This window comes from Schistocerca nitens, chromosome 3 (assembly GCF_023898315.1).
Source record: "Schistocerca nitens isolate TAMUIC-IGC-003100 chromosome 3, iqSchNite1.1, whole genome shotgun sequence".
In the NCBI taxonomy this organism is placed as follows: domain Eukaryota; kingdom Metazoa; phylum Arthropoda; class Insecta; order Orthoptera; family Acrididae; genus Schistocerca; species Schistocerca nitens.
This window is the reverse complement of record NC_064616.1, coordinates 607,688,281-607,713,730: the sequence shown is the minus strand read 5'-3', so window position 1 is coordinate 607,713,730 and position 25,450 is coordinate 607,688,281. Positions and strand designations below refer to the sequence as shown.

General features: G+C 38.3%; 1 protein-coding gene across 1 annotated transcript in view; it reads right to left on the bottom strand.

The window, feature by feature from the left end:
• LOC126248543 (dual specificity protein phosphatase CDC14C-like) overlaps window positions 1-25,450 on the bottom strand; it is a 206,727-nt gene that overhangs the window by 10,262 nt on the left and 171,015 nt on the right. Inside the window, exon 13 of the mRNA XM_049949604.1 lies at window positions 3,543-3,752. Coding sequence (XP_049805561.1) covers window positions 3,543-3,752 — 210 coding nt within the window. The remainder of the gene's footprint in view (window positions 1-3,542; window positions 3,753-25,450) is intronic.

Sequence of the window (25,450 nt, the reverse complement as noted above, 5' to 3'; positions counted from 1 at the left end):
TGGGCCTTCAAAGTCATGTGACCCACACCTGACAGCACTGCAGATGGAACAGACAAGTTACTTAGTGTAGATGTAGGACAAAAAAAAAACCATGTGCAAGTTAGGTTAGACTTTCAGTTTGGTTGAAATACATTGAGCAATTTCGTTTTCTGATCGCTACATTGTAGAGAGCAGACACTATAAACTGGCAGTCGGCCGTGAGCATAAACAAGCTAGAACATGTCCACTAGAAAAGTGAGGAATGGTGGGAACAAATAAGCTCCACCTTCCTCTTGCAGGGCAGCCAGCCTACACCCATGTTCTGTGATTCCATGGCAGCAGAACTACACACAGTCATAGGGTCACTGATCCAACCTGGTGTTGTGAGGGTCGTAATCTAACTCTGTGATGGACCAGGCTTAATCTCTTCACTCATTTCAAAACAAGAAAATACAACAACAAGCAACACACGGCACCTAGCACTCAGTATCAGCTCTTGCGCAACTGCTTGCTAAGACTGGCAGTATCATAAAGGAGACAGACCATTCAACCACTCACAGTTGCTGTGGCATGGGCTTCGCCTGAGAATGTCCAGTACCAGTAACTGAAAATTGGTTACCTTTTTTTCTATTTACATGCAGAAAATAAAGTCTTTCAAACCAAAAATTGGCTACACTTTTGATATTCCTGTGCAGAAAATAAAGACATTTCAAACTATCTCTGATAAAATAATTCATCTGGATACAATTTGCTATGAAATACCATGTATTAGGTAATTTTGCATTCTTGCATTTTAAGGCAGAATTAATATCTATCGCAAATGTGAATTTTTCAGGTGCCTACTAATAAGTCTCATGTTAATGTGATCAGTGAGTGAGCTGAATGTTATGTTTGCTGTTCGCTTCTAATAATACTACCTAATTGTTTTGACCAATGTAGGAGAAAGAAATGAACCATCTAAGGCGTGCAACGTTAGGACAGATCAGATATCTGGCTTTCACCATAACTAGTCAACACTTTACAAAGCTCTTTAAAGAACCAACATGGTAAAAACAGCTACTATTTATGCTATAAAAACTAAAATAGAGCTCCCCACATTTTTTTTTTTTTATTTTTTGCCGACGAAAACATAACATTACATCCAATCTCAATAGTCACTGCAGGAGTCAGAAGAAGCCCTTACCATGGACTTAATGTGGTTTTATCTTTTCCTCGAGAAATGAATCAAGTCCTAGTCAGAATTCCAACATACTCATGAGGTTAGCCTGTTAATGCTATACATATGAATTATATAGTATATTTTATGCATGAACAGGTGATTTATTGTTACTTTAGTTGAGCATTTTTAGTTTCAGAATATATCATGTATAAAGAAGAACTGCTCTTTAATTACCTTGCCACTCAAATCGGGGACAGCACACTTTATTTATTTAATCTGAAAATGGATTAAATATTTTGTAATATCTGCCACATATCAGTTCACAAAATGTAATTATTAAGTCCTGAATACAACTGTGTGAAAGGCTGAGATAGGCCTTTCAATAGTACAAACAGCTATAATATAAGACAGCTTGTAATGCAACATTGTAACAATCAAGGAAAAAGTAAATGAAAATTTCTTCCCTCACCATCGAGATGGTTTAACATAACAGATTAAAGTATTATTTTCAGAAAAAATCTATACAAGCTATTTTAAGCAAATATATGAGAGATAAATTATTTTAAAGCCGAGTACACAGATTTACCACTATTTTAAGCACTCTCCATACACAGCTGAAAAAATATTTTTAACATTACTACTGGGATTACATTTTAAGACAGTGGCAAGTGATCTGTGTGTTGAAAGCTGCATAAGCAAACAGAAAATCTCTTCTTCGCAAAAGCTAAAATTTTAAAAGGATAATGAAGACAGCATCTGGCAACGGCTATCTACATTGATTGGATGGCGTACATGGTGGAAAAACTTAGAAAAGCACGTCAGAGTCTCCCTTCCTTTCCACAACGTAAGCACTGCTCTACATCTGCAACACTACAAAAAGGCCTCACTCAGCAAGACGCAAGAACAAAACTAGGCTTTCAGAGAATTTTGCTTTCTCGGAGCACATATTACCACCATTACCTGTCAGCTCAGTACGCAACATGTTTTTCCGGTGCAAGTACACTTATTCATTACTACATTGGCACCACAGTCATAATGAGTATACTGAATAAAAATTACTTTTCATTATATCCTCTGTGTTTGCATAACTGACCTATTACTTTATTATTTATGCAAGAACAAAATGATGTCCAGTTCTTTTACTAATAATTACAGAAACTTAGCAGTGGTGTTTAACTGGGATTGTTGGCCCTTCCTATTGATGCCAAAAATTCTATACAAAAAAAGCACATCACATCAGAAAAATTTTCTGTCTTTTTGTAAGTACTGGTACATGGGATCACAGTCACTACATCAATCTTATAAACAAAAATATGTCTATGAATGCAGTGATGATATTGTGTAGAAGTTAGACCACACCAGTCAAAACTCATGTAATTCTTATAAAGTGTTAAAAAAAAGAATTAAAAAAAAACATTAAACTGAAAATGTGAGTAACATAATAAATGAAGAGGAAGATAATTACCGGGTAATGTGTTAGTGATGCACTGTGAATGCGCACTACACAAATGTGAAACTTACATCGATGAGCTTATCAGAATTCCTCTCCAAGTCAAAAACCAAATGCAATGGACAAATGAGAAAAAGGTCAAAACTTTTGGCAATGAGTTTGTGATTTATTTATTTGTCATATGAACCTCACACTCAGTTATTTTGTTTGATGACATTTTCAGTTAACTTATGGGATCTTGTAACTTGCATATGTTTGAGCAGTTACTGCTATCATTCTTTTTGTAAAATCTAGTATAAGTCTCATAGGTAAATACACTCATGAACACAAAAATATACTACACACAATCATCCTGCAGACCTCACAGTAATCACTCAACCACCACCACAGAATATTACAATTGTTCTTAGTGAAACCTTAAAAACATTATACGAATGTCATGTACTATAATTCCATTCAAAAGAATGGAATCACAAATTAAACCTCGTAGAAGCAACAAAACTAATCGTAAAATTGGTTTATTATAAATTTCATTTTTTAATGCCAACGAAATATACCAACACAGCAGTACACTGGTGTTAAGAACAAACTGAGCATATGTGAAGTACAGCTGGCATAACAAAATTAGCAGCTTTCACTGCAATATAAAAAGTAATTGCTCCACACAATGAAAAGCTTATAATTTCAGAGGTGTTAAAGCCACCACACAACCACAACCTATGACTCTTTTTTATAGCAGAAACAACATTGCTATAAAGCTAAGATTAATTGCCAGTTAGATGTGTTGAAGATATAGCATCTGAACTAATAACAGCAGATGATACTAAACTACACGATGTCATACACTCTACAAGCACTGAATGTTGCCAGCATTAGGAAGGTCAAACTGGATGGCAAACATGCCTAACAGTCAATCATGCAGAAGCACAGCCTACAAGAATATTGTGCACTTACTGACGAACAGTATGAAATCTGCTAACTCGGTCCGCGCTGCGTACGGTCATATCGAGGCTCGATGCTGGGGAGGAAGGGTTAGAGGTTGTTGCAGGTGTAGACTTTGCAGCAGCACGGGTAACTGGTCTTATGGGGTGGGAAGCAAGATTTACCTTGCTTATATTCAATGATCGATTGGATCCGTACATTGAATTAAGAAGCCAGGTATTTCTAAGAAACAAAGAAGGTGGTGATGAAACTGGCATCCCATACAATGTTCAAATATAGTTATATCAGCTTATTTTGCTTATGGCAACTACATCAGCAAACAATGATTTTTCATTTACAAACATGTGATTTGATGTGACTTGTCATAAACACGTAAGCAGTTTAAAGAAATCCTAATAATTTCGATAAACCTTCAGTCACCAGTTTTGCAATCATTCAAACACGTGAACAGTCTTCTACTGCAACTGAAATCCTAATACTGTAAAATTTGACACAATCACCTTATTATCAGAAATAATGACACAACCAAAATATATCAATTTAGCTAAAGGAAACATGTAGTGGAAGGAATGACATAAAGGATCAGTTGACAGCTACTGCAAACCCATCACACACAGTAATACATGCACAACTTTTCAAACAAATATGAGAATAAATGTACTACAGTAAAAAAAAAAAAACACACATCAAAGAAATTACAACCATACAAAACCCAAAACCTTTTGTTCTAACAACTAAAATGTCTTCAAGGTTTACCTTCAATAACATTTTTAAATCTAAAATCTACAATTTGTTTATCACAGAGGGTACATACAAATTAAGTATATATAACTTCATTTCACATTAAGCAGGCAGCATAATGCAGTAAATGTCAAAAGAAAAAAAATATAATTATCCTTTCTAAAATATCAAACACATGATATTACTAAAACATTATCTTGTAGATACCCTAAATTAAACTTGAGTCCATGAACAAAAGTGATCCTAGCCCACCCTCGACATACTGTCTGTTATCACACTACCGTGAAGATGTTAAGTAATGAACTCTTCAAAGATTGAATCGAACAAGTCACATCTGGACATTCAAGTTAACAGCAAAAGATAGAGTATTTATAGCATCACAAGAGACAATGTAATGCATATTAAATTTTTAGCTGCTCCCATTTGTTTTCAATTAGGCTACCCTGTTTTAAAAACTGTAATTCGCAGGTCCATCACAAAGCAATAGACAAATCATGATACTTTCATAATTCACAGATGCTGCATAACTATTACCATACGGTTTTTTAAAACATTAATTTGCAACATGCCACACATTTGTACAACTGGCAACAGATTCAAACTCAAACACATAACTTCCTATGAAGAGCGCATCGCTCAAACTAACAGTAAGCTTTGGTCTGCCATTAAAACCCAGGCAGTTCCAAATCTGGCATTTGGGTGGGGGGGGGGGCACAGGGAGAGAGGGGGGGTTGCGGTGGGGGGGGGGGGGGAGGGGAGAGAGGTTGGCGAGGGGGAGCGAGGTTGGTGAGGGGACCAGAGGGGGGGGGGAAGAGGGGCCGACGATGACTGAGCGGGGCAGAGGGGCCGACGATGACTGAGCGGGGCAGAGGGGCCGACGACGACTGAGCGGTAGGGAGGGAGAGGGGGGAGGATTACGGGGTGGGGGAGGAAAGAAAGTTGCACCACAAAGTAGTCATTAGAATGGGATGAAAATTGGTAGATGTTATGTAGATGAAAAGACAAATAGCTAATTACAGTTCTAGAATAACTGCATTATTTATTCTAGGTAAAGGATGTCACAAATTGAGCACATCAATAATGCTTTGGTTTATCTCTGGCACTTACGAAATCAGTTGTCTGGCTTACCATTTATTGGTAGAGTCGCTGAATGTCCTTCTGAGCAATATCATGCCAAATTCTGTCCAATTGGTGCATTAGATTGTCAAAATCCCAAGACGGTTGGGGGGCACTGCCCATAGTGCTCCAGACGTTCTCAATGGGGGGAGAGGTCCGGCTACCTTTCTGGCCTAGGTAGGGTTTGGTAAGCACGAAGACAAGCAGTAGAAACTCTCGCTGTGTGCGGGCGGGCATTATCTTACTGAAATGTAGGCCGAGGATGGCTTGCCATGATGGGCAACAAAATGAGATGTAGAATATCGCAAATGTATTGCAGTGCTGTACGAATGCCGTCAATGACAACCAAAGGGGTTCTACTATAAAATTAAATTGCATCCCAGAGCATAACTCCTGGTTATCGGGCCATATGGTGGGTGACAACCAGGTTGGTGTCCCATAGCTTTCCGGGATGTCTCCAAACACATCTCTGGTCTGGAATCTCACTGAATGGAGTGGAATTCTCTTCAGTGATTAATCTCACTTTGAAGTGAGTCTTGAGACCAGTGAAGACTTGTCTGAAGATATCCTGGACAGCGGTGGGATACCAATCTGACTGTCACCTACCATACAGCCCAACCACCAGGAGTTACAGTCTGAAGTGCCATTTCATTTCATAGCAGGACCACTTTGGTTGTCATCCACAGCACTCCTATAGCATAGCAGTACGTTGACTATGTCCTATAGCCTGTTTTGTTGCTCTTCATGGGAAGCCATACTGTGTTTACATTTCAGCAGGATAATGCCTGACAACACATGAGGAGAGTTTCATTTTTACTGCTTGTCTTTGTGCTTGTCAAACTCTATCTTGGCTCTCCCCCCAATTTAGAATTTTTGAAGCATTATGGGTAGGGCCCACCAACCAGCTCAGGATTTTGACCATTTAATGTGCCAGTTGGACAAAATTTATCACGATATCCATCAGAAAGACATCCAACAACTCTAGCAACCAATACCAAGCAAAATAGCAGCTTGCATAGGGCAGAGGTGGACCAACGCGTTTTTGACTTGCTAAATTTGTGAAGCTTTTTCTCCCGAATAAATACCCCAATTTTTCTGAAATTTTAAGCATTTGTTTCTCTGTACATGTACATCACATCTACCGATTTCCATCCCATTCTGACAATTCCTTCATGGTGTGTCACTTTAAAAAGAAAGTGTATTTAAACTTTGATTTGAGGAGACACTATGGCACCATAAAAATTACAATCATGTATGTTTACAGTGCAGAACATTAGCACACACAATTTTAATCAAACTTACATATCAAGAGTTGTAGAAAAGGACTGGTGATCACATGAGGCCTTATGTGACATCAATGTGCACACTTTTTTTGGGTAGGTGTGCTGAGAGTTGGAGAAGGATAACAGTTTTCTGGAGCGGATGACTGAGTCATAAGGTTGGTGACCACATTCCTCATGGTCACTCAGTACAAAAAGGCGTCAGACAAAGTTGGGGATGAATTGAAGGAGGTAGCATGTACTTAGGTATGAGCAGTGTAGCCATATGTGTTAGTTGTTTGAAATATTTTGCAATCCGGAGGCCTTAGAAATATTCAAGTATTGTTTGGACTTTGATATTTTGTAGAGAGTTGGACTTGGTCTCAGAAAGAGTTGTTGGGACTTCATTTAAATTTATTAACTAACTGGCGTTTAGGACAGTGAATTCTTGTGTTGATTAATGAGTTTACTGGTGAGGATAGTTAAGTAATTTTTTTAGCTGTGGACTCGGTTGATGTTTTCCAGTAAACTGATTAATTTATTTAAGTTATATAGTGAATTGCTATTCACTGTACTGGGGCTTGAGCTGTTTTATCAGTTCATCATAATAGCTTATGTTGACCATGAGCCAACAGTTTGGTGATGGATTAATGGAACAATAAACTGTTTTATTACAACTTAATCACCAGTAGTTGGGTGCGTCACTTTGTTGTGGCACCTAAGTTCAACCTAATAGATAATAGAATTATGACTACTCCTCATTAACTTATTTCACTGTTTTTTTTTATTATATTTAAAGTCATTGAACCTTAGGAAAAAGTACACACACACACACACACACACACACACACACACACACACACACACACACAGAGAGAGAGAGAGAGAGAGAGAGAGATTAACGAGGTTAACCAGCTCAAACAGTTCTGACTGCTATAACTATGACTGATTGAGCCTGAAAAAATGTCAGCCCTACCACCCTTCACAAGTGCTTCAGAAATTGCAGGTTTATAATGCAAAGACAAAATGCTGAATATCCATCTGGGTCATGAGAATTAAGAAATCCAGTGCTGCCAAACTCAGGGTAGTGAGTCCTACCCAACTGCGGTAAGTTGATCTTTGATTTCATTCAGATTCACAATATATCAATATCCAATGTGTTCTAGCTGATGCTGAACTGTGATGATGAGGACAAGGAAGATAATGAAGAACAACCACCAACTCTAGTCACAGTGAGCAATGCAAGGTCATCTGTCCATACCCTATGCTGCTACACCCTCAAAACGGAAATGAATGATGATTTCTTCTTACTCTCACCACTCAAAAATTTGATTGACAATGTTAGATGGAAGTCACTCACACAAAAGAAAATCACCATCTATTTTTCAAAATGACATGTAACAATTTTATTGGAATGTTTTTAATGTAGCGCATGTCATGTATACACGTATGTATTATTTTGCACATTACTTAAATAAGGATGAATGTGCATATGTATGTACTACAATTTACTTTCAATTAAACTCATTTATTTGGATTTTTTTCCTCCACCCGTATCAGTTATTTCCACTCCTATTATTATGAACTCTCAGTAAGTTGAATTTTTTTGCCTGATCCCCTGAGTTCCAAATTACTGGGAATCAACTCTGTAATTAACACAACCCTTATCAATTTGGTTACTGCACAAAAAGGAATGGATTACAATAAAGAAACCCATTCAAGAATATTAATTTTTTTCAACCCAATACAGAATTAAGATAAGAAAATGTGAAATACATCTATAAACAAGAATAATGAAGTCTCTCATTCTATGGCATACAACCTCATAATTACCACTAGTCATGGTGCGAAAATGTGCAACTGGGCAGTTGCCTTCCATGGAACACAAAATTTTATGTCAATATCGAATCTTCATTCTGTAGGGTTTCTGAGATGATAATATCATATGTAACTAATATTTTCCAAACATGAATACAACAGAATATTTCACTGCTTCAAAGAAAGGAATTATTTCATTATCAGTTAATTTGACATGCCTCAGAAGAGAAGAATAAATATTAGCCAGGAAAACTCTGCAGCTAAAACATGAAAAGTTATCTGGGTGTTGACAACAACTGAAAAATACAAGCATCATTTACAACAGATGTGCAGGAGAGCTTCTACATTTAGAGTATGGGAAACTTTGGAGGAAAGAGAGCTTCTGCATCTAGGGCAAGGGTCTCTATGGGAGGGGAGGCGGACTGCAGACACAACAAGATCAACTGAAAAACAGACAAATCAAGAATGATGATTTGAAATTTAGATCTAAATCTAAGGGCAGCAGCAAACAGGATCGCCGCCTCCACCCCATATCTTCCACTAACAAGGTGAAGGCACGACTTGAAATATTCACACTGGAATGAGGCTTGGTTGGCTTTTAGTTTACCTTAAGAGTGTTATCCTGCACAGTCCCAGATCTACAATATTTCCGAACTGGGGCAAAAATTTGATAGTGGGTCTGATGGTGATGAGAGAGTGTTAGGTTTTCTCTGCATGTTAGTGTCGGAGCTAAGTCACCCGACAAACATCTCAATGGAAGAAATACTCCAACGTATAATTGCTGAGCAGCAAGCTTTCGGCAACAGGAGCAAGCTCTTGCCACTGCTCTCAATCAAGTGTCATCTGGGTATTTGTGGCAGTTTACTGTCCCATCAATACAACTGTCACCCTTCTTGGCATATAATGAATCAGCTTAAGAGTGTGACTTCCACGAGACACAGTTACACAAACATTTGTAGGTTTTTTGTGTGGGTGAAGCAAATCTGTGTAGAGCTCTCTCTCTTACCTGGCTGTCACCATTCATTTATCAGTTGTTTTGCCGACTTGGGACTTTACAAGAAATGGCCGCCTTATCATTTGATCAAGCTTCTCTCAAACTATTACTGTGACAGAATACGTCACTGCAGCATGTGTAGAATTTTACTATTGTCAGAAACACCCAAACCAATTTTACAAAGCCTGGGCTGCAGAATTAAAGGCATTTAGCCATCAGCGTAAATTTGTCACTAGCATCCATCATGAATCCTACGCTGATCACATGGTACGCGATGATATGTGTCTGGCCCCCTATAGCGAGGTCTGCAAAAAAGCACTTCAATGTACGAATCCAACGCTTATGGATGCATTCAATATAGCACAGTCTTTTAAGTGTCGAGGGTCCGCAGCAAATCAGATTGCTGTGTGGGCAGAACTTTCGAAAGTTGCTTGTCAACCCCTGTTTGGCACGCTGCAAGTGTTCAGGGTGATGAAGCCACTGCAGCATCACATGGGGCAGCATCGGTTATGGCCACAGGAGCAACAGGCCACGTCACAACAGCAGCCGTGTGTCCCGCTTCCATCTTGCCCATACTGCTTCGCCCAACGTGAGTGCACTGCGTGCCCTAAGCATTAGGCTGTTTGCAACAAGTGACAAAAGAAAGACCACATTGCATCGGTGTGTAGCTCCTCTTCAAACGTGGCAGACACAGTAGTACCAATAGAGGTAAACTGTGTCTTTACAATGACTATTTCCCTGAACAAATTGTTTATTGACTTGTGTGTGTTTAATAAACCACTGAAAATGCAAGTGGACACAGGAGCTCCAGGAACTTTAGTAAATGCACAAACACATGTGGTCTTGGGCACCCCTCACCTTACACAGGTTTCACACAAGCTGGCTAGCTACAATGAACAGCAGATTCCGATCCTACGCCAGTTCTCCGTTCTATCTCTAACAAAACTTCTGTTCGCCCTCTCACCTTCCCTGTTGTGGATTATTCCCGTACTGCAGACCTGTTTGGGTTACATGCATTTAACGCTTTTGGTTTCTCCATTGTCGATGAATTACATTTAGTGTCAGATCAAGTTCCGTATCAGCAACTGGGGACATTCTTCTCTGAGTTTTCATCTCTTGTTTTCCCGCTGGCTCAGTTTTAAGACTCACATTTCCATGAAAGAATCCGCCCACCCTAGTTTTTTGGCATCATTAGTGTTACTGCAATTTTTCAGTGCTTAAAACAGCTGACAGCCTTTGTGTTTGGCTGTTCAATTACCTTGACAATAGCATTGTTTTGGGTTGTTCCACGGAAGACCACCTTAGAAATCTTCGATTGCTGTATCCTGTTTTGCAGTCTGTGGGTCTCAAATGCAATCTTGCCAAGTCTCAACTTGTTTGGTCATCAACTGATTACCTAGGTTTTGAGGTTTCTCACACAGGGATCATGTCACTGTGTCACTATGTTGCAATTGTGGATTTGCCAGAGCCAATGTCCACTAAGAAAATGCAGGCATTTCCAGGTAAAGTTGCGTACTGTCATAAGTTTTTACCTGACGCATTCACTGTTGCTCAGCCCTTGTACATGCTTTTTCATAAAAATGTGTCCTTTTTCTGGTACCCACCTCGTGACTGAGTGTTCATTTTCCTTAAATCTCAAGTTCAATCTGCCCCGTGTATGGCCCCTTTTCAGCCAGCTGTAGTATTGGCATACAAATACGCTTACGAGTCGGAACGACCCATTGTTTATGTTTCTAAGACTTTAAGTCCTGCTCAGCAGTGGTATTCTTAGTTTGAAATGGAGGCTTTAGTGATTGTGTTTGCCCTCAAGAAATTTCACGTCTTCTTGTGTGGTTCTAAGTTGCAATTAATTTTAGATCACTCTTCCTAAAGCTTTGGCTTCCATGCCGGGCAAGGCAGTGCATAGTTTGCAGCAGTGAGCTGTCTTCCTCTCACGTTATCATTATCAGATCGATTACCGGCTGATGGCGCAACGTGCCAACACTGATGCCTTATCTTGCCTTCTGAACAGGTCAGACTCGACATTCGATCAGGATGAGTTGCTTTGTTTCAATTTAGATACTGAGAACCAGAACGCAGTCGATGGTTTTCCCATCACTAGTGCCACGACAACATTGGCTGTCGCAGCGCATCCTATACTTACAAGGGGAGCCCACGACGTTGGGATCGCAGATTTACTTCAAATTTTGTACACCTTATTATGTCATTAAAACAAAATAATGTACAAATAGTAAAGTGCACTCTGGCATTTCCAAGAAAATCACAAGAGAAGTTTTACGCACCTATTATGTACAAGATATATCTGTGCATAGGTACCGGACGTTACAGTTCAGGGTGGTCAAGTGGTTAGCGTTCAAGTGTCTGAAGACAAACGAGGATGGTGTGATGGTTCAACCCCCGATCAAACTTAATTTTTAATCTATATTTTTTTCCATCACTGGTCATATTCTTTAGTTTGCATGACATTTAAGGGGTAATATAATAAAAAAAACCACTTGTATGATAACATATCAATGAAGCTAATCAAAGAGTGCTCATGCAAGTTGAGTTCTGTCTTAAATTATTTGTGTAATTAGTCTCTTATCAGTGGAACATTTCCGGACTGGCTATAATATGCTGAAGTTAAACCTCTTTAGAAGAAGGGAGATAAAGAGATACCAAATAGTATCAAAATTCTGACAGATAACCAACAAGTATTTAAGAAGGAATTAAAAGACTTTCTGAATGACAACTCCTTCTACTCAATAGAGGAATTTTTAGATATAAAGTAAGAAAAAAAGAAAAAAAAACAAAAAATATTAAAAAAATTAAAAAAACACAAAAAATAAAAAAGTTGTTATATTAACTTAAGTATGTTCTTAAATTAACTTAATTATGTCATGTATTGGAAAATTTGACTCGTTCCACATCATTACGAAATATCGTATTCATGATCCATGGAACTAGTATTAATCTAATCTAATCTAATCAAAATATTGACCAATTTCACTTTTGCTGGATTTTTCAAAAATATTTGAAAAGGTTGTGTTCAAGCGTCTCCTTAAGCATCTAACTGCAACTAATATACTGTCCATGTCACAGTTTGAGTTTTTTAAGGGTTCTGATATAGAGAAAGCTATTTAACCTACAGCGAGAATATACTTAATTAATTAGATAATAAATTAAGAGGCTACTGGCATTTTCTGTGACAAGTTTTTATGAATTTCATTTGACTACTTACTATTTTTAATTAAATTTGATTATTACAACAAACATATTTATAACTATCGACCAGTAAATGAAGAAACACATAGAGTTTTCCTTGCGCTGATATGAAACTTCCTGGCAGATTAAAACTGTGTGCTGGACCGAGACTCGAACTCGGGACCTTTGCCTTTCACAGGCAAGTGCTCTACCGACTGAGCTACCCAAGCACGACTCACGCCCCGTCCTCACAGCTTTACTGGCGGAAGTAAAGTTGTGAGAATGGGGCGCGAGTCGTGCTTGGGTATCTCAGTCGGTAGAGCACTTGCCCGCGAAAGGCAAAGGTCCCGAGTTAGAGTCTCAGTCCGGCACACAGTTTTAATCTGCCAAGAAGTTACATGGAACTACTTTGCACCTCTACGCTTCAAGCTGCAGACACAGACAGGCCCCATTTGGCTGTTAACCTGCATAGGGGTGAGACGTTGCTAATGTAGCTAGAACGAATAGTGTAGGTGAAAATTTTTTGAATATCACAAAATTTACACTTGCACTATAAAAATAAAGTTTTGAGCAGGAGTTGAACCATCGCCTGCTACACATTCATCTTACGAAACCTGAATGCTAACCACCTGACCACCATCAACTCTAACGCCCAACCTACACACAGATACATTAGTCACATAACAGATGTGTAAAACTTCTCTTACAATTTTCTTGGAATTTCCAGTGTAGTGCACCTTACTACTTGCACATTATATCTTAATGGCCTACTAAAGGCGTACAAAGTTTGAAGTAAATTCGTGACCCCAACGTCATGGCCTCCCCTTGTCAGCTAGGTCCTCTCTTTTGTACAACACGATTGGATGGAGAAACACCTGGGCCGTGCTTCAGATCCCTTGTGTAATTACTTCTTCCCCCAGCACCGCCTATCTTTGTTCTTTTGTTAGTTACACAGATGACGTTGCTCCCTGGGTTGCGATTCCTGCTTCCTTACGCCGTAATGTACTGGGTGTTATGCACGTTGGTCATTGGGGACATTATGCAGTTTATCACCACTTGCACTCGCTGTGTTCACCAACAGGTGGCCCCGGGGGCATCATTCTCCCCCTTGGCTGACGCCACAGCTGGGCCCTTCCTAAATCAGTACTGATTCATCATAGTGGACGCCTATTCCAAGTTTCCCTACATGTCGTGTTGTCCGTCCACATCCACAGCGGCCGCTATTTCGGCCCTGTCTAAGATTCATGCAATTCAGGGACTTCCGTGTACCGTAGTTACTGATAACAGTTTGTTTCTTGAGAATTTGCATCTTTCTGTCAGGCTAGTGGTGTTCACCATCTCACAGCTCCCCCATTTCGTCCTCAATCTAAAGGTGAGGTTGAACACATGGTTTGAACATTTAAAACTCAGATGCGGAAGTACGTATTTGGTAGGTCCCCTGAAGCTGCTTTACACTTTGCTGCTTTGTGTTTGTACCATTTCACTCTGGTGGGGGACAAGAGCCCGGCAGAGCTGCTACATGGACACCTACCACGGACCCTCCTCCACCTGCTGCATCCGATACCGCATCCGCCAGCATTGCTGATTCCACAACTGTTCCAACCAGGTGCACCCATCTGGGCTCGTGGTTTTGGCCACCAGCCAAATTGGGTTCCTGTTGTCATCAAGTGTCACCAGGGCTGGTGCCTGTGTGTCGTCTGCACTCCTGACGGGTGGACATCCCATCACTTTGACCAGCTGCGGCCACACCCGTGTGGTCTGTTTCGGAGGGTCCGCTGCCTCCCCCACAACCACTGCCATTGCCACTGCCTGTCACAGACAGTCCAGTGAGGGTTGGTGCCTGGCAGATCGCTGTCTGGGGTTCCTGCCAACATCCCGATTCCTCGACTGCCATCGCCACTGCAGCCCCTGCTGCACTTGACATCGCCGCCGCCGCCGTCACCTCCGTTGCAGGGTTCTGTGCGGCCATCATCTCCGACGCCACCGCTGACGCCTCTGATGCCAACAGCCGGCCTTGATGACAATGTCGCTATGGAGACGCTGTGCCCGGTCCTGCCCTATTGTCTGTCATGACAGGGGGAACCCACCCCCTCATCAAGCTGCACTTACTTGCTGGTGACTACCTGCTACAAGCTGCAGCAGCTGCCATCATTGGGCATGAGTGAAGTCATGGGTATTTTCCGTGACTCTTAATTTCAGTGGCTTGTAGAATCTGTGCTTTTTTATAACTTTTTATTTTTATTTTTTCCATGGTACATGTGCTTTTTCGGTAACTGGCCTCTTTTTTTTCTGTACTGTGCACTTTTTCCAAGTCTAGTGTTTTATGTATGCATGTGGTTTTTCGACCACCTAGAATGAAGGAAAGAGGTACCTTCACTCATGATTTCAAAGGCCCACTTTTAGAGACCACCTGGGTTGGCCTCCTGGTGTGCCACCAAAGAAACAGTATTATTTAAACGATTGCAAATGAGTGCTTGGCCTATTCTGTAACCTGTATTACTGTTGTCCAGTCAATGTGTTCAGTGCAATGCACAATCATTACTTCATTGTATCTTACATGTAGCTCTATAAAATACTATATTCCATAAATTATGTTCGTTCTTGCTATAGCAAACAGGTGCAAATTGTTCATCCGAACACTTTTTAGCATGTTTATTCCATGGAAGAGTTTAACTGTTGACGTTTTGTTAACAGGCATATGTTTCAGAATATCCAAAATGCTGTGGGAACTATTCAAATAAAAGTACTTAAAGGCTACAGTACAGTTATCCAGACAATCACACAGGAATTCCAAACTGCATCAGGATCCACTGCAAGTACTGTGACAGTTAGGTGGGAGTTGAGAGAACTTGGGTTTCATGGTCGAGCACCTGTTCATAAGCCACACATCACGCTAGTAAATGCCAAATGACACCTCAATTGGTGTAAGAAGCATAAACATCATAATCTGATTGTACCACAACCTTCAACTTGAATTTCTCATGAAGTAATGTTGATAGGTGAGGAAATTTAAGCATGTACTATGGACATACTGGTTGAAAAAAATATTTATTTCTCATGAACTCATCCATGAAAATGAAAACTGTGCTGAGGAACCTTTTGAAGAAATTCGACATAATAATACATTAGATGAATATGAACCAGAAGGGAAAAAAATTAAGAGGCAGCATCTCTCTCTCTCTCTCTCTCTCTCTCTCTCTCTCTCTCTCTCTCTCTCTGAATTATAAAACAAAAGTTGTATATATTGCAAAAGCTCAGCCTACATGGAATGTACCAACACAGTCATCGATTCTTGGACATATGTTTGTTTTGTGGAAGCTAGAGAAAGTTATCAACAAGCTACTACCCAGAAATAACAGCAGGACTTGGCAGCAGCAGGTCAGTGGGCACATTTTGAATTTAAAGCCTCTGAAAGATAGGTCAAGAAGTTCAAATATAATGATGAGACTTGTCAATTGAAAGTGAGACAACATTTATTTAAAAAAAAGAAAAAAGAAAAGAAAAAAAAAAAAAAGAAACCACAACTGCAGAACACACCTTGGCATCTGCACAGATCTTTCAAATGCAAACATCAACATTAACACCTACTTTCAATAAAGATTTTGTTATTAACACTGACCAGACAGATAAATTACCACAAATTACAATAGAGCTCTTGTGAAAAAAAGGAATGAAAGTGATCTTTATACAAAGGCATGACATGAATAAAGTTACACATGCATGCATGCATACATACATACATACATACATTACATACATACATACACAGCACAGTATTCTCTAACTGTCTGGGAAATTCCAATGCAAAGTGTTTGTTTGTAAGAAGCAACTAGTGAATTTGGCCCTCGAATTCAGCAAATAGTAAACAAATATTCTCAAAAATTTTGTTGTAAGGGACACATGCTGTGCTGTGGAGCAATCAGTATGGTTGTAAATAAAGACACTTTGATGCCACGACTGCAGTGTGGACACTTTTATTCTTCCAAGATGACTGGTTTAAACAGTCTTATGCTGCCATTATCTGATATTACAAAATTTGCTATAAAACTGCCATGTTTCATTACATGAAGTCAAAGCATAAATGGCACTACCCAAGTATACGTCTTTACAAAATACAGTTGATAAAATGCAGACAAATGATAAAAAACATATAGTAATGTCTGAAAGATGGATTGCTTGAAAATGATCAATACTGGAACACAGCATTGGTAGAGATCTCTAGTACATGCAAAACAACTTGGGTATTTTTTTGAAGTTTATAATCATGCTGTGCATTTCATCAAATACGAGTCTTTGGTATAACTTTGAACAACACATTACCGCCCCCACTGGCATGCGATGCACTGCATGGTCTTAACAGCCATCTGCCTGGATGATGGCATATCTGGATTTCACCATAGATCAGGTGTAACAAGAAATGTGATTCATCAGAGCAGATGAAACGTTTCCATTGATCCATGGTCTGATCTCACAACCAGGTGCTCACTGCATGTGCAATAGATGATATCATTTACACCAACACGCAAAATGTAGATGTTGTCTACTGTGAAGCCCCATTTTCAACAATGCATGCTGAATAGTATGCTCTGAAACACTTGTGCCTGGATCACCACTGTACTCTGTCATGAGATCTGCGACAGACAGCCCTTTGTGAATTACATTAGTGTTTGGTTAACGGTCAAACAGCAGGAATGGATCTGACACTCCCATGAATGGTAGGGAAAGATGTGAACAGACAATACAGTAGAGACAAAGTAGATGTAAATTACGAGGCAGTAACAAAGGACAGGCTACATGAGGTTTATGATAAAAGGGAGCTACTAGGCAGTATAAATATAATGGAAAGGTCTGGTAGAATTGTGCTAGCTGGGCAGACAATGCTGGAATGGCATTTAGATACGTAGGGTGGGATGGGAGTGTGTGTCTGGCGATGGCGGGGTGATATGTCGAGTAGGTTGGGGAGAGCAATAGGCAGCATGAAGAGGGGTTGGGCAATATATGGTAATCAATTCTTTGAGTTGACGTGTTTCTACATCAAATTCCATTGTAGCAATAGTAGAAAAAGCATTGAACAAATTGGAAAGAGAGTTTCGCACTGCCTACCGTGTAGTTATAGTTGACTTTATACATTTTATACTTTTTTGGAATTATAGCCTGCAAATCTAAGAATCTTACAATTGAACAAAAGTCGATGATCATCCATGACACTGAAGACAATCGCAGCATAAAACTTTTGGACATGTCAGAAAAGTACTATTTGACATTGTCTTCACAGTGCGTCATTCTCAAAAACAAGTAAGTGTCGTTAAATGCCAAAGCCAATGGTTTCTCTGGCTGAAAAACGAAGAACATATGCATGTCAACATTCAGTGATGTGGAAACTATTCTTTTAAAATAGTTTCAAGGAATCAGAAGTCGCAGCATTCTTATAAGAAGAACAATTCTACAAGAGAAAACTCAGCAAATCATCTTGAAGATGGGTGTTGAAAATTTCAGTACATCAAATAGATGGTTACATTGTTTTGTGGTACATCATAATCTCTCATTTCAGAGAGAGTGAGGATGTGGACATGGAAAATGTAAACCACTGGAAGAACTCTATATTGCTACGATTAACACAGCATTACGAGCCCAGAGACATTTTTACTGCTGATGAAACTATTGTTATTTTACAATTTACTTCCTGCGAAACTTATTCTGTTAAGGGAGAAAAATGCCACAGAGATTAAAAACAAGTAAAGAAAGAATGACTGTGCTACTGGGTGTGAATAGTAATGGGAGGGAGACGTTGCCATCAGTGATAATATGTATTTTAAAACTCCCAAGTTGTTTTAAAAACATTAACACTCAACCTCGTACTTACATGTAAAACAGCAATTCCTGGATGACATTGGAAATCATTACAAAATTTCTCTGGTGTTTGGATGTCAAAATGAGTGCAACAGATAGGACAATAGTACTTATGATTTACCGATGCTCTGTACATCAAAAGGAAAGATCATTTCTGGAAAATATTAATGTAGTGCTTCTTCCACCGAACTGCACATCTTGCAACCTTTGGACCTGGGCATATTGCAATCCACTAAAGCCATATACAGTGTCAAGTAGCACAGAAATCAGTTACATTCCTTATGAGGAAAGAAGTGATGAGGCTAACATTTTACTGGCCATGCACATGTCTGCTGCTGCATGGAACTGTGTAACACAATAGACTGTGTTAAATTGTTTTGCAAAGGCTTGGGTTGGCAATTGTGTTGCTGATGAGAATGATATTGTTCTACATGAATAATGGAGTACAGTCACAGATGTTCCTGTACATGTGACATTCCAGGACTCTATTTCTTGTGATGACGATGTTTTGACGTCCACACCCAAGATGACTGTGAGTGAGACATGTGAAATCCCAGTGAAGGTACCCTGTGAGATAGGAAGTGGTGGTGGCAATGATGATGATGATGAAGATGAAGAAGAAGAAGAAGAATAAGCAGAACAGGGAGGAGGAGGTGGCCACTGCACCAAGTTTTGCAGCTGCTGTGCAAGGACTTGATACTGTCAGAAGCTATTTTTCGTCTTTTTATGCAGACGAGTTAATTAAAACAAACATCAGCCAACTGAAACAACAACTTCTGTCATTACAGTACACAGAGAGGAGAAAAATAAATAACTCTTCTTGATTTTTTTAAAAGATAAAGAATATGTCCTACGAAAATTGGGATATAGGTGTATGCTGTATTTAAATTTGTAGCAGATTATTGATAAGTTTGCAAATAAATAGCTCTTACACCACCTAAACATGCTTGAATTATGATTCTGGGTCACACCTGCCATGTACCTAGGCAAAACACCCACTTAAGGAAAACCCCTATTTAAGGAAATATATATGGGCCACTGGTGATTCATTAAAAAGGGATTTTACTGTACTTGACAGTGACTAATTTCTTGTCTACTCCACTAGTGGTCTCTTTTTGTTTCTTTCAAATTTTTATTCTGTGGTCAAGTGACTTGAAAAGTCAGTTCGCAAGATGATTACATGAATGGGCCATTTTAGTGCTACAATCACTAGCATTAAATGTTAACAAATTTATCCACGAAATACAATATTGCAGTGCCCGTGATATTCCGAATTACGATGCAATGTTCCTTCGGACATGTATGCAGGGCTTAAAGTTTCATTCTCTTCATTCCATGATGCAGCTGATCCACATTCACAACTGTGAATACATGTCATGTTATCAACAAAATTCTTCCCAGTAATTCTGCCACCTTTTAATCCACTGATTCATTAATAGGTACACAGACAGCCATGCATTAACTGACAGTCTTTTTAATTGCTCAATTTCCTCATTTTTGTTTATTTCATTTTTGAGCATTCTGCATGCTATTGATGTTAATAGTTTGTACAAACTGAGTAATAATAATAATAATAATAATAATAATAATAATAATAATAATAATAATATTAATAATAAACAAAACAGTTAAATCATGTCTACTTGTATACAAACATAAAATGAGTATAAGTTAAAATTTTAGATCATCTTTTGCACAATCAAAAAATTCCTCTATGGCAAGGAAAGCCTTCTTAGCCTTCTTTTCAAGCCAGTTATGTAGAACATTTCTGAAGGTTTTTAATGAAGTAGTGAATGCTTCTGATGGTAGTGCACTGAACAGTTTTACTCCAAGGCACGTATAGCTACTGTGAGTCTCATTTAGTCTCGTAAATGGTTCGTCAATCTTTTCTTTGTAATGTGTACTATGACAGTGAGACAACTGCCTTACTTTGTAGCTCTCTTGGTTTTCCTTTTTTTTTTTCTAAATAGACTAAGCAATCATGTATAAATAACAATGGGTATGTCATAGCACCCAGTTTCTTGAAAGCAACCTACCAGATACATTGTTTTTGAAAATACCCGCTACACATCTGATAGCCTTTTCCTGCAACATAAAAACTCTGTTTTGGACAGTGGAGCTGCCCAAAGCAGTATGCAGTATGTAATGTGGCTATCAAGAAATGCATAGTAGGAGCTGAGAATTGTGTTTTCACTCACCCATGCTCTAATTTTATGTAATAGGTATATGACTCTTGACAATGTCTTGCATATAGAATCTATGTGAGGTTCTAAATTAATTTGGAATCCAAGTGTATATCCAAAAGTTTAACCAACATGCAGTCATGGTTGGTATTACATAAACTGGAAATTACATTACATTAATATGCAGCAAGCTCACAATTATCCAGGTTAATGCAGACCCAAGCCTGCACACATGACCAAACAGCACAAATAACCCAAAATACAAATGTTTAGATTAGATTAGATCCAGTTTTCATTCGATAGACCCAAAAAATGAGATGAGTGTTGTGGGTGTGGAACATGTCAGAAAGTATAACATAAAAACATAAAACATTTCAATATAATACTTATTACCCTGATCATTTGTCAGGAGATTGTCGAAATATGTGAATACAATGTGGTAAACTGGAACAGCTAATATTTACAGAATTAACACGCTGTCAGAATGAAACACTGTTATGCACTATTAATAAATTTATCATGCACAAAATACCTATTCTTGACTTTTGTGATCAAGTGCTGTCAAAATTGAAATATAACAGACAGACAAATCTCATTAAGGAATAAATATGCTGAGAAGCAGTGGTTGGAACAAAAATTTCCTTGAACACGTTTCTACATGATGTTCTTGAATTTCCACCACATATGATTCTTATTACACACTTTTGCACACTAAAAACTTTTGCTCGGTTTGATGAGTTACCCCAGAATTGATCCCATACGACCTAATAGAATGAATGTAAGCAAAGTATCCAAAGTTTTTTCATATTTATATCTTCTACATCTGATATCATTCTCACTGCAAATACAGACTTATTTAGGTGCTTCAGCAATTCTGTGGTATGCCCTTCCCAACTGAATTTATTATCGAGTTGTAACCCCAGAAATTTAACACCATCAACCTCTTTGATCTACATGTCTTTACACATTATATACATGCTGGAAGGAAATCTCTTACAGGTTCTGAACTGCATATAGTGGGTCTTTTCAAAGTTTAATGACAGTGAATTAGCTTTAAACCACTTATTAATATCAATGAAAATTTGATTAGCAGCTATTTCTAAATCTTTACTTGACTTGCTATTTATTGCAATGTTTGTATCATCTGCACACAAAACATACTTGGCATCTGGCAATGTAACAGTTGAGAGGTCATTAATGTACAGAAGAAAAAGAAATGGACCCAAAATATAACCTTGAGGAACGCAACATGTAATTAATTCCCCGTCAGATGACGACTTACTGATTACTGCACAGATATTTCATGATGAAACCCTTTGTTTCCTGTCAGATATATATGACTCAAAAAACCATTTCTAGCATTGCCGGTGACACCATAATATTCCAATTTACTTAAGAGAATGTGAATCACAGCAATGTCAAAGGCTTTTGACAGGTCACAGAAAATGCCAGTAGCCTCTTAATTTATTATCTAATTAATTAAGTATATTCTCGCTGTAGGTTAAATAGCTTTCTCTATATCAGAACCCTTAAAAAACTCAAACTGTGACATGGACAGTATATTAGTTGCAGTTAGATGCTTAAGGAGACGCTTGAACACAACCTTTTCAAATATTTTTGAAAAATCCAGCAAAAGTGAAATTGGTCAATATTTTGATTAGATTAGATTAGATTAATACTAGTTCCATGGATCATGAATACGATATTTCGTAATGATGTGGAACGAGTCAAATTTTCCAATACATGACATAATTAAGTTAATTTAAGAACATACTTAAGTTAATATAACAACTTTTTTATTTTTTGTGTTTTTTTAATTTTTTTAATATTTTTTGTTTTTTTTTTCTTTTTTTCTTACTTTATATCTAAAAATTCCTCTATTGAGTAGAAGGAGTTGTCATTCAGAAAGTCTTTTAATTTCTTCTTAAATACTTGTTGGTTATCTGTCAGAATTTTGATACTATTTGGTATCTCTTTATCTCCCTTCTTCTAAAGAGGTTTAACTTCAGCATATTATAGCCAGTCCGGAAATGTTCCACTGATAAGAGACTAATTACACAAATAATTTAAGACAGAACTCAACTTGCATGAGCACTCTTTGATTAGCTTCATTGATATGTTATCATACCCACTAGAATACTTAGATTTTAAGGATGTTATGATGGATGCTACTTCTTTGGGAGACATGAGTGTCATTTCCATTTCACTGAATTAATTTTTAAAGACTGGTCTCAGATACTCCATTGCACTGTTCAACAAACCTGATAACCCCATGCTGTCAGTAACTGAAACAAAGTACTTGCTTAAAAGGTTTGCAACACTACATGCATTTGTTATCAATGTCTCATTTATTTTTCGAGCTATCTGTTCGTCTTCCTTTTTGGCCCCACCTGCCTCTGTCTTCACTATATCCTATACAGTTTTGATTTCTGGATTACTTGCTTCTGTATTTCGCAGTATTCTTTGTAATGCATTACAACGCTAACATCAGAGTTGTTCCTAGATAGTAGATACAGTCTTCTTTTTGTCCCACATGTCCTTGTGTAATCTGTGGTTTATTTTTTTAGTTCTGTTTTATTTGGGTTACCTTTAGGGGAAAACAATTTTCAAAAGTGAAAGTAACTTTATTAATGAATGATTTGTATTTTCCATTTGAGTCATAATACTACTTCTTTTGCACAAGCTTCTAAGTGCTGTTCTGAGCAAAATCTTTTAATATCAATGTTCTTGAAATCAAAATAGTTTCTGACAAATGTGGCAACTCATCCTTTCTCCATATTTTCTCTACAGAAGTAAGAAGCTAACTTTAATCCTGTAACATTTAACGTATCTATAGCAATGGTCACATGATGTTCAGAGAGGGAGAGTATTATCAACTAGTTTGCTCAACTCTAATTCTTCAACACAAATAAGCAACTCATTAAGCTTACCCCTTAGTCCTCAGGTATTCTGATGCAATAAGGATAAATGATTTTGTGCACTGGCTGAATTACAACTGGATGAACCTAATTTACCTGTCAGTTTTTGAATAGTTCTAGTTTCAATCAGAGGCTGTCTGCATGAATTGTGTACATTAAAATTTGCTTTCTGGCTGCCTGTTTTATCACTTCAAATGTCATTTTCAGCCTGTCTCTGAACATCTTTTGTTTCTGCCCCCCCTCCCCTAAAAACTGCTGTTCTGTCACTTGTAACCCCTGGTGTTTTACCATTTGTGATAGTGCCCCCCCCCTCGCCCCCCTCCAAGTTATTTGCTGTTAGCCCAGACAGTTTTCCCTTCACTATCCTGTTGAGGTGAAGGCCATGCTTAGTATAGTCCCACCTGCCCACCTGCTGATAAGAGTTAACAGGAACTACACCAAAATGAGACACCATACCTCATCCAAGCAGCTGTTCCGCCACTGAATTAACTCTCCTAAGAGAAACGTTTAAACAAGGCTGGTCATGGCACCTCAGAACAAATACAAGCCAACACCCGCATATCTCGTTGCTGAAGCTATTTTTACCAGGTCACTCTCAACTGAACAATTATAGTTCCTTTCTATGGTGTTGCCTGCCCCACCCACTATTACAACGGTGTCTTCCTTTTTGAAGTCTCTGCAGAGTGAACCTACATCCTCTCTCACCTAAGCCAGACTCGCACTAGGTTTAAAAAAAATTTGTGACCTGGTAACCTGACCCTAATTCATACTGCAACTGTTGGCCAACACCTCTACCATGTGAACTACATAACGACAAAACTTTCTTCTTCTTCAGTGCCTTTTCAAACTTCTTACATTTCAAACACTTCTTTAAAGTTTGTTGTGTCTTGTCTACTACTACATCTACTTGTGACTCATCCATTTCCAACTGTGGCAACAGATCAAACCTGTTTTCCACATTCATAACAACATCGTATGAGAAAGTCCTATTCCTGTTCCTTCTATAACCTACCATCACTCTTTTTTCTTCTCCCAACTTAACCTTTTCATATCTTGTTTTGCTTTATCTAGTTCCGACAGGAGGACAACAATCTTCTCCTCTTGTTCCACTATCTTCCTATCTCTGCAGCAAATCCTACACAACCAATAAGCACTGTTTATTTCCCCAATTCCCCCAGTTACCCGCATGAAAGAAACTGCAACAACCCTAACACCACACACCGGAACTAACAAACCTATGGCAAGTCGTACATTTCTCACCCTTGGCAAACAAATTTTAGCTTTAGTCTGAGTTAAACAAGAATAACTTCCTAGACTACTCAATTAATATATTAAATTTCTTAGGAAGCTTACGCCTAAAGTTCAGATACTGATTCAAAACTTCTGGAGCAACAGAACGATTAAACCTGTATTGTTTACATGACGAAACAAAAAGTAAACAAACAACTGAGCCTACACTATGTAAATGGATAGTGTGCAAGAACACACTAACAACATAAACTGTGCTTTACTGAAGTAATCAAGTAACTTACAGTATACGATAACATAAACAAATCCTAGTAGAAAATTCGTTGCCTATGAAATTTTTCTTTTACTGGAAAATATGCAACAAAATGTGAAACCTTCAATTCATTGCTTACAATAGGTATTAATTTACTTATTTATGATGTAATATTGCATTAATTAATTGTTATTACTCAATTAAATGCTTATCTTTACTAGACGTCTGAATGTACACCACTCATCAACCAAAGATGCTATATGTGTAGTATGTCTCTACCATACACTGCCATTTGGTATATTTACAAAATATGCCACATGCCACATTTGAAAGCATACTGCATTATGTTGATTTAGA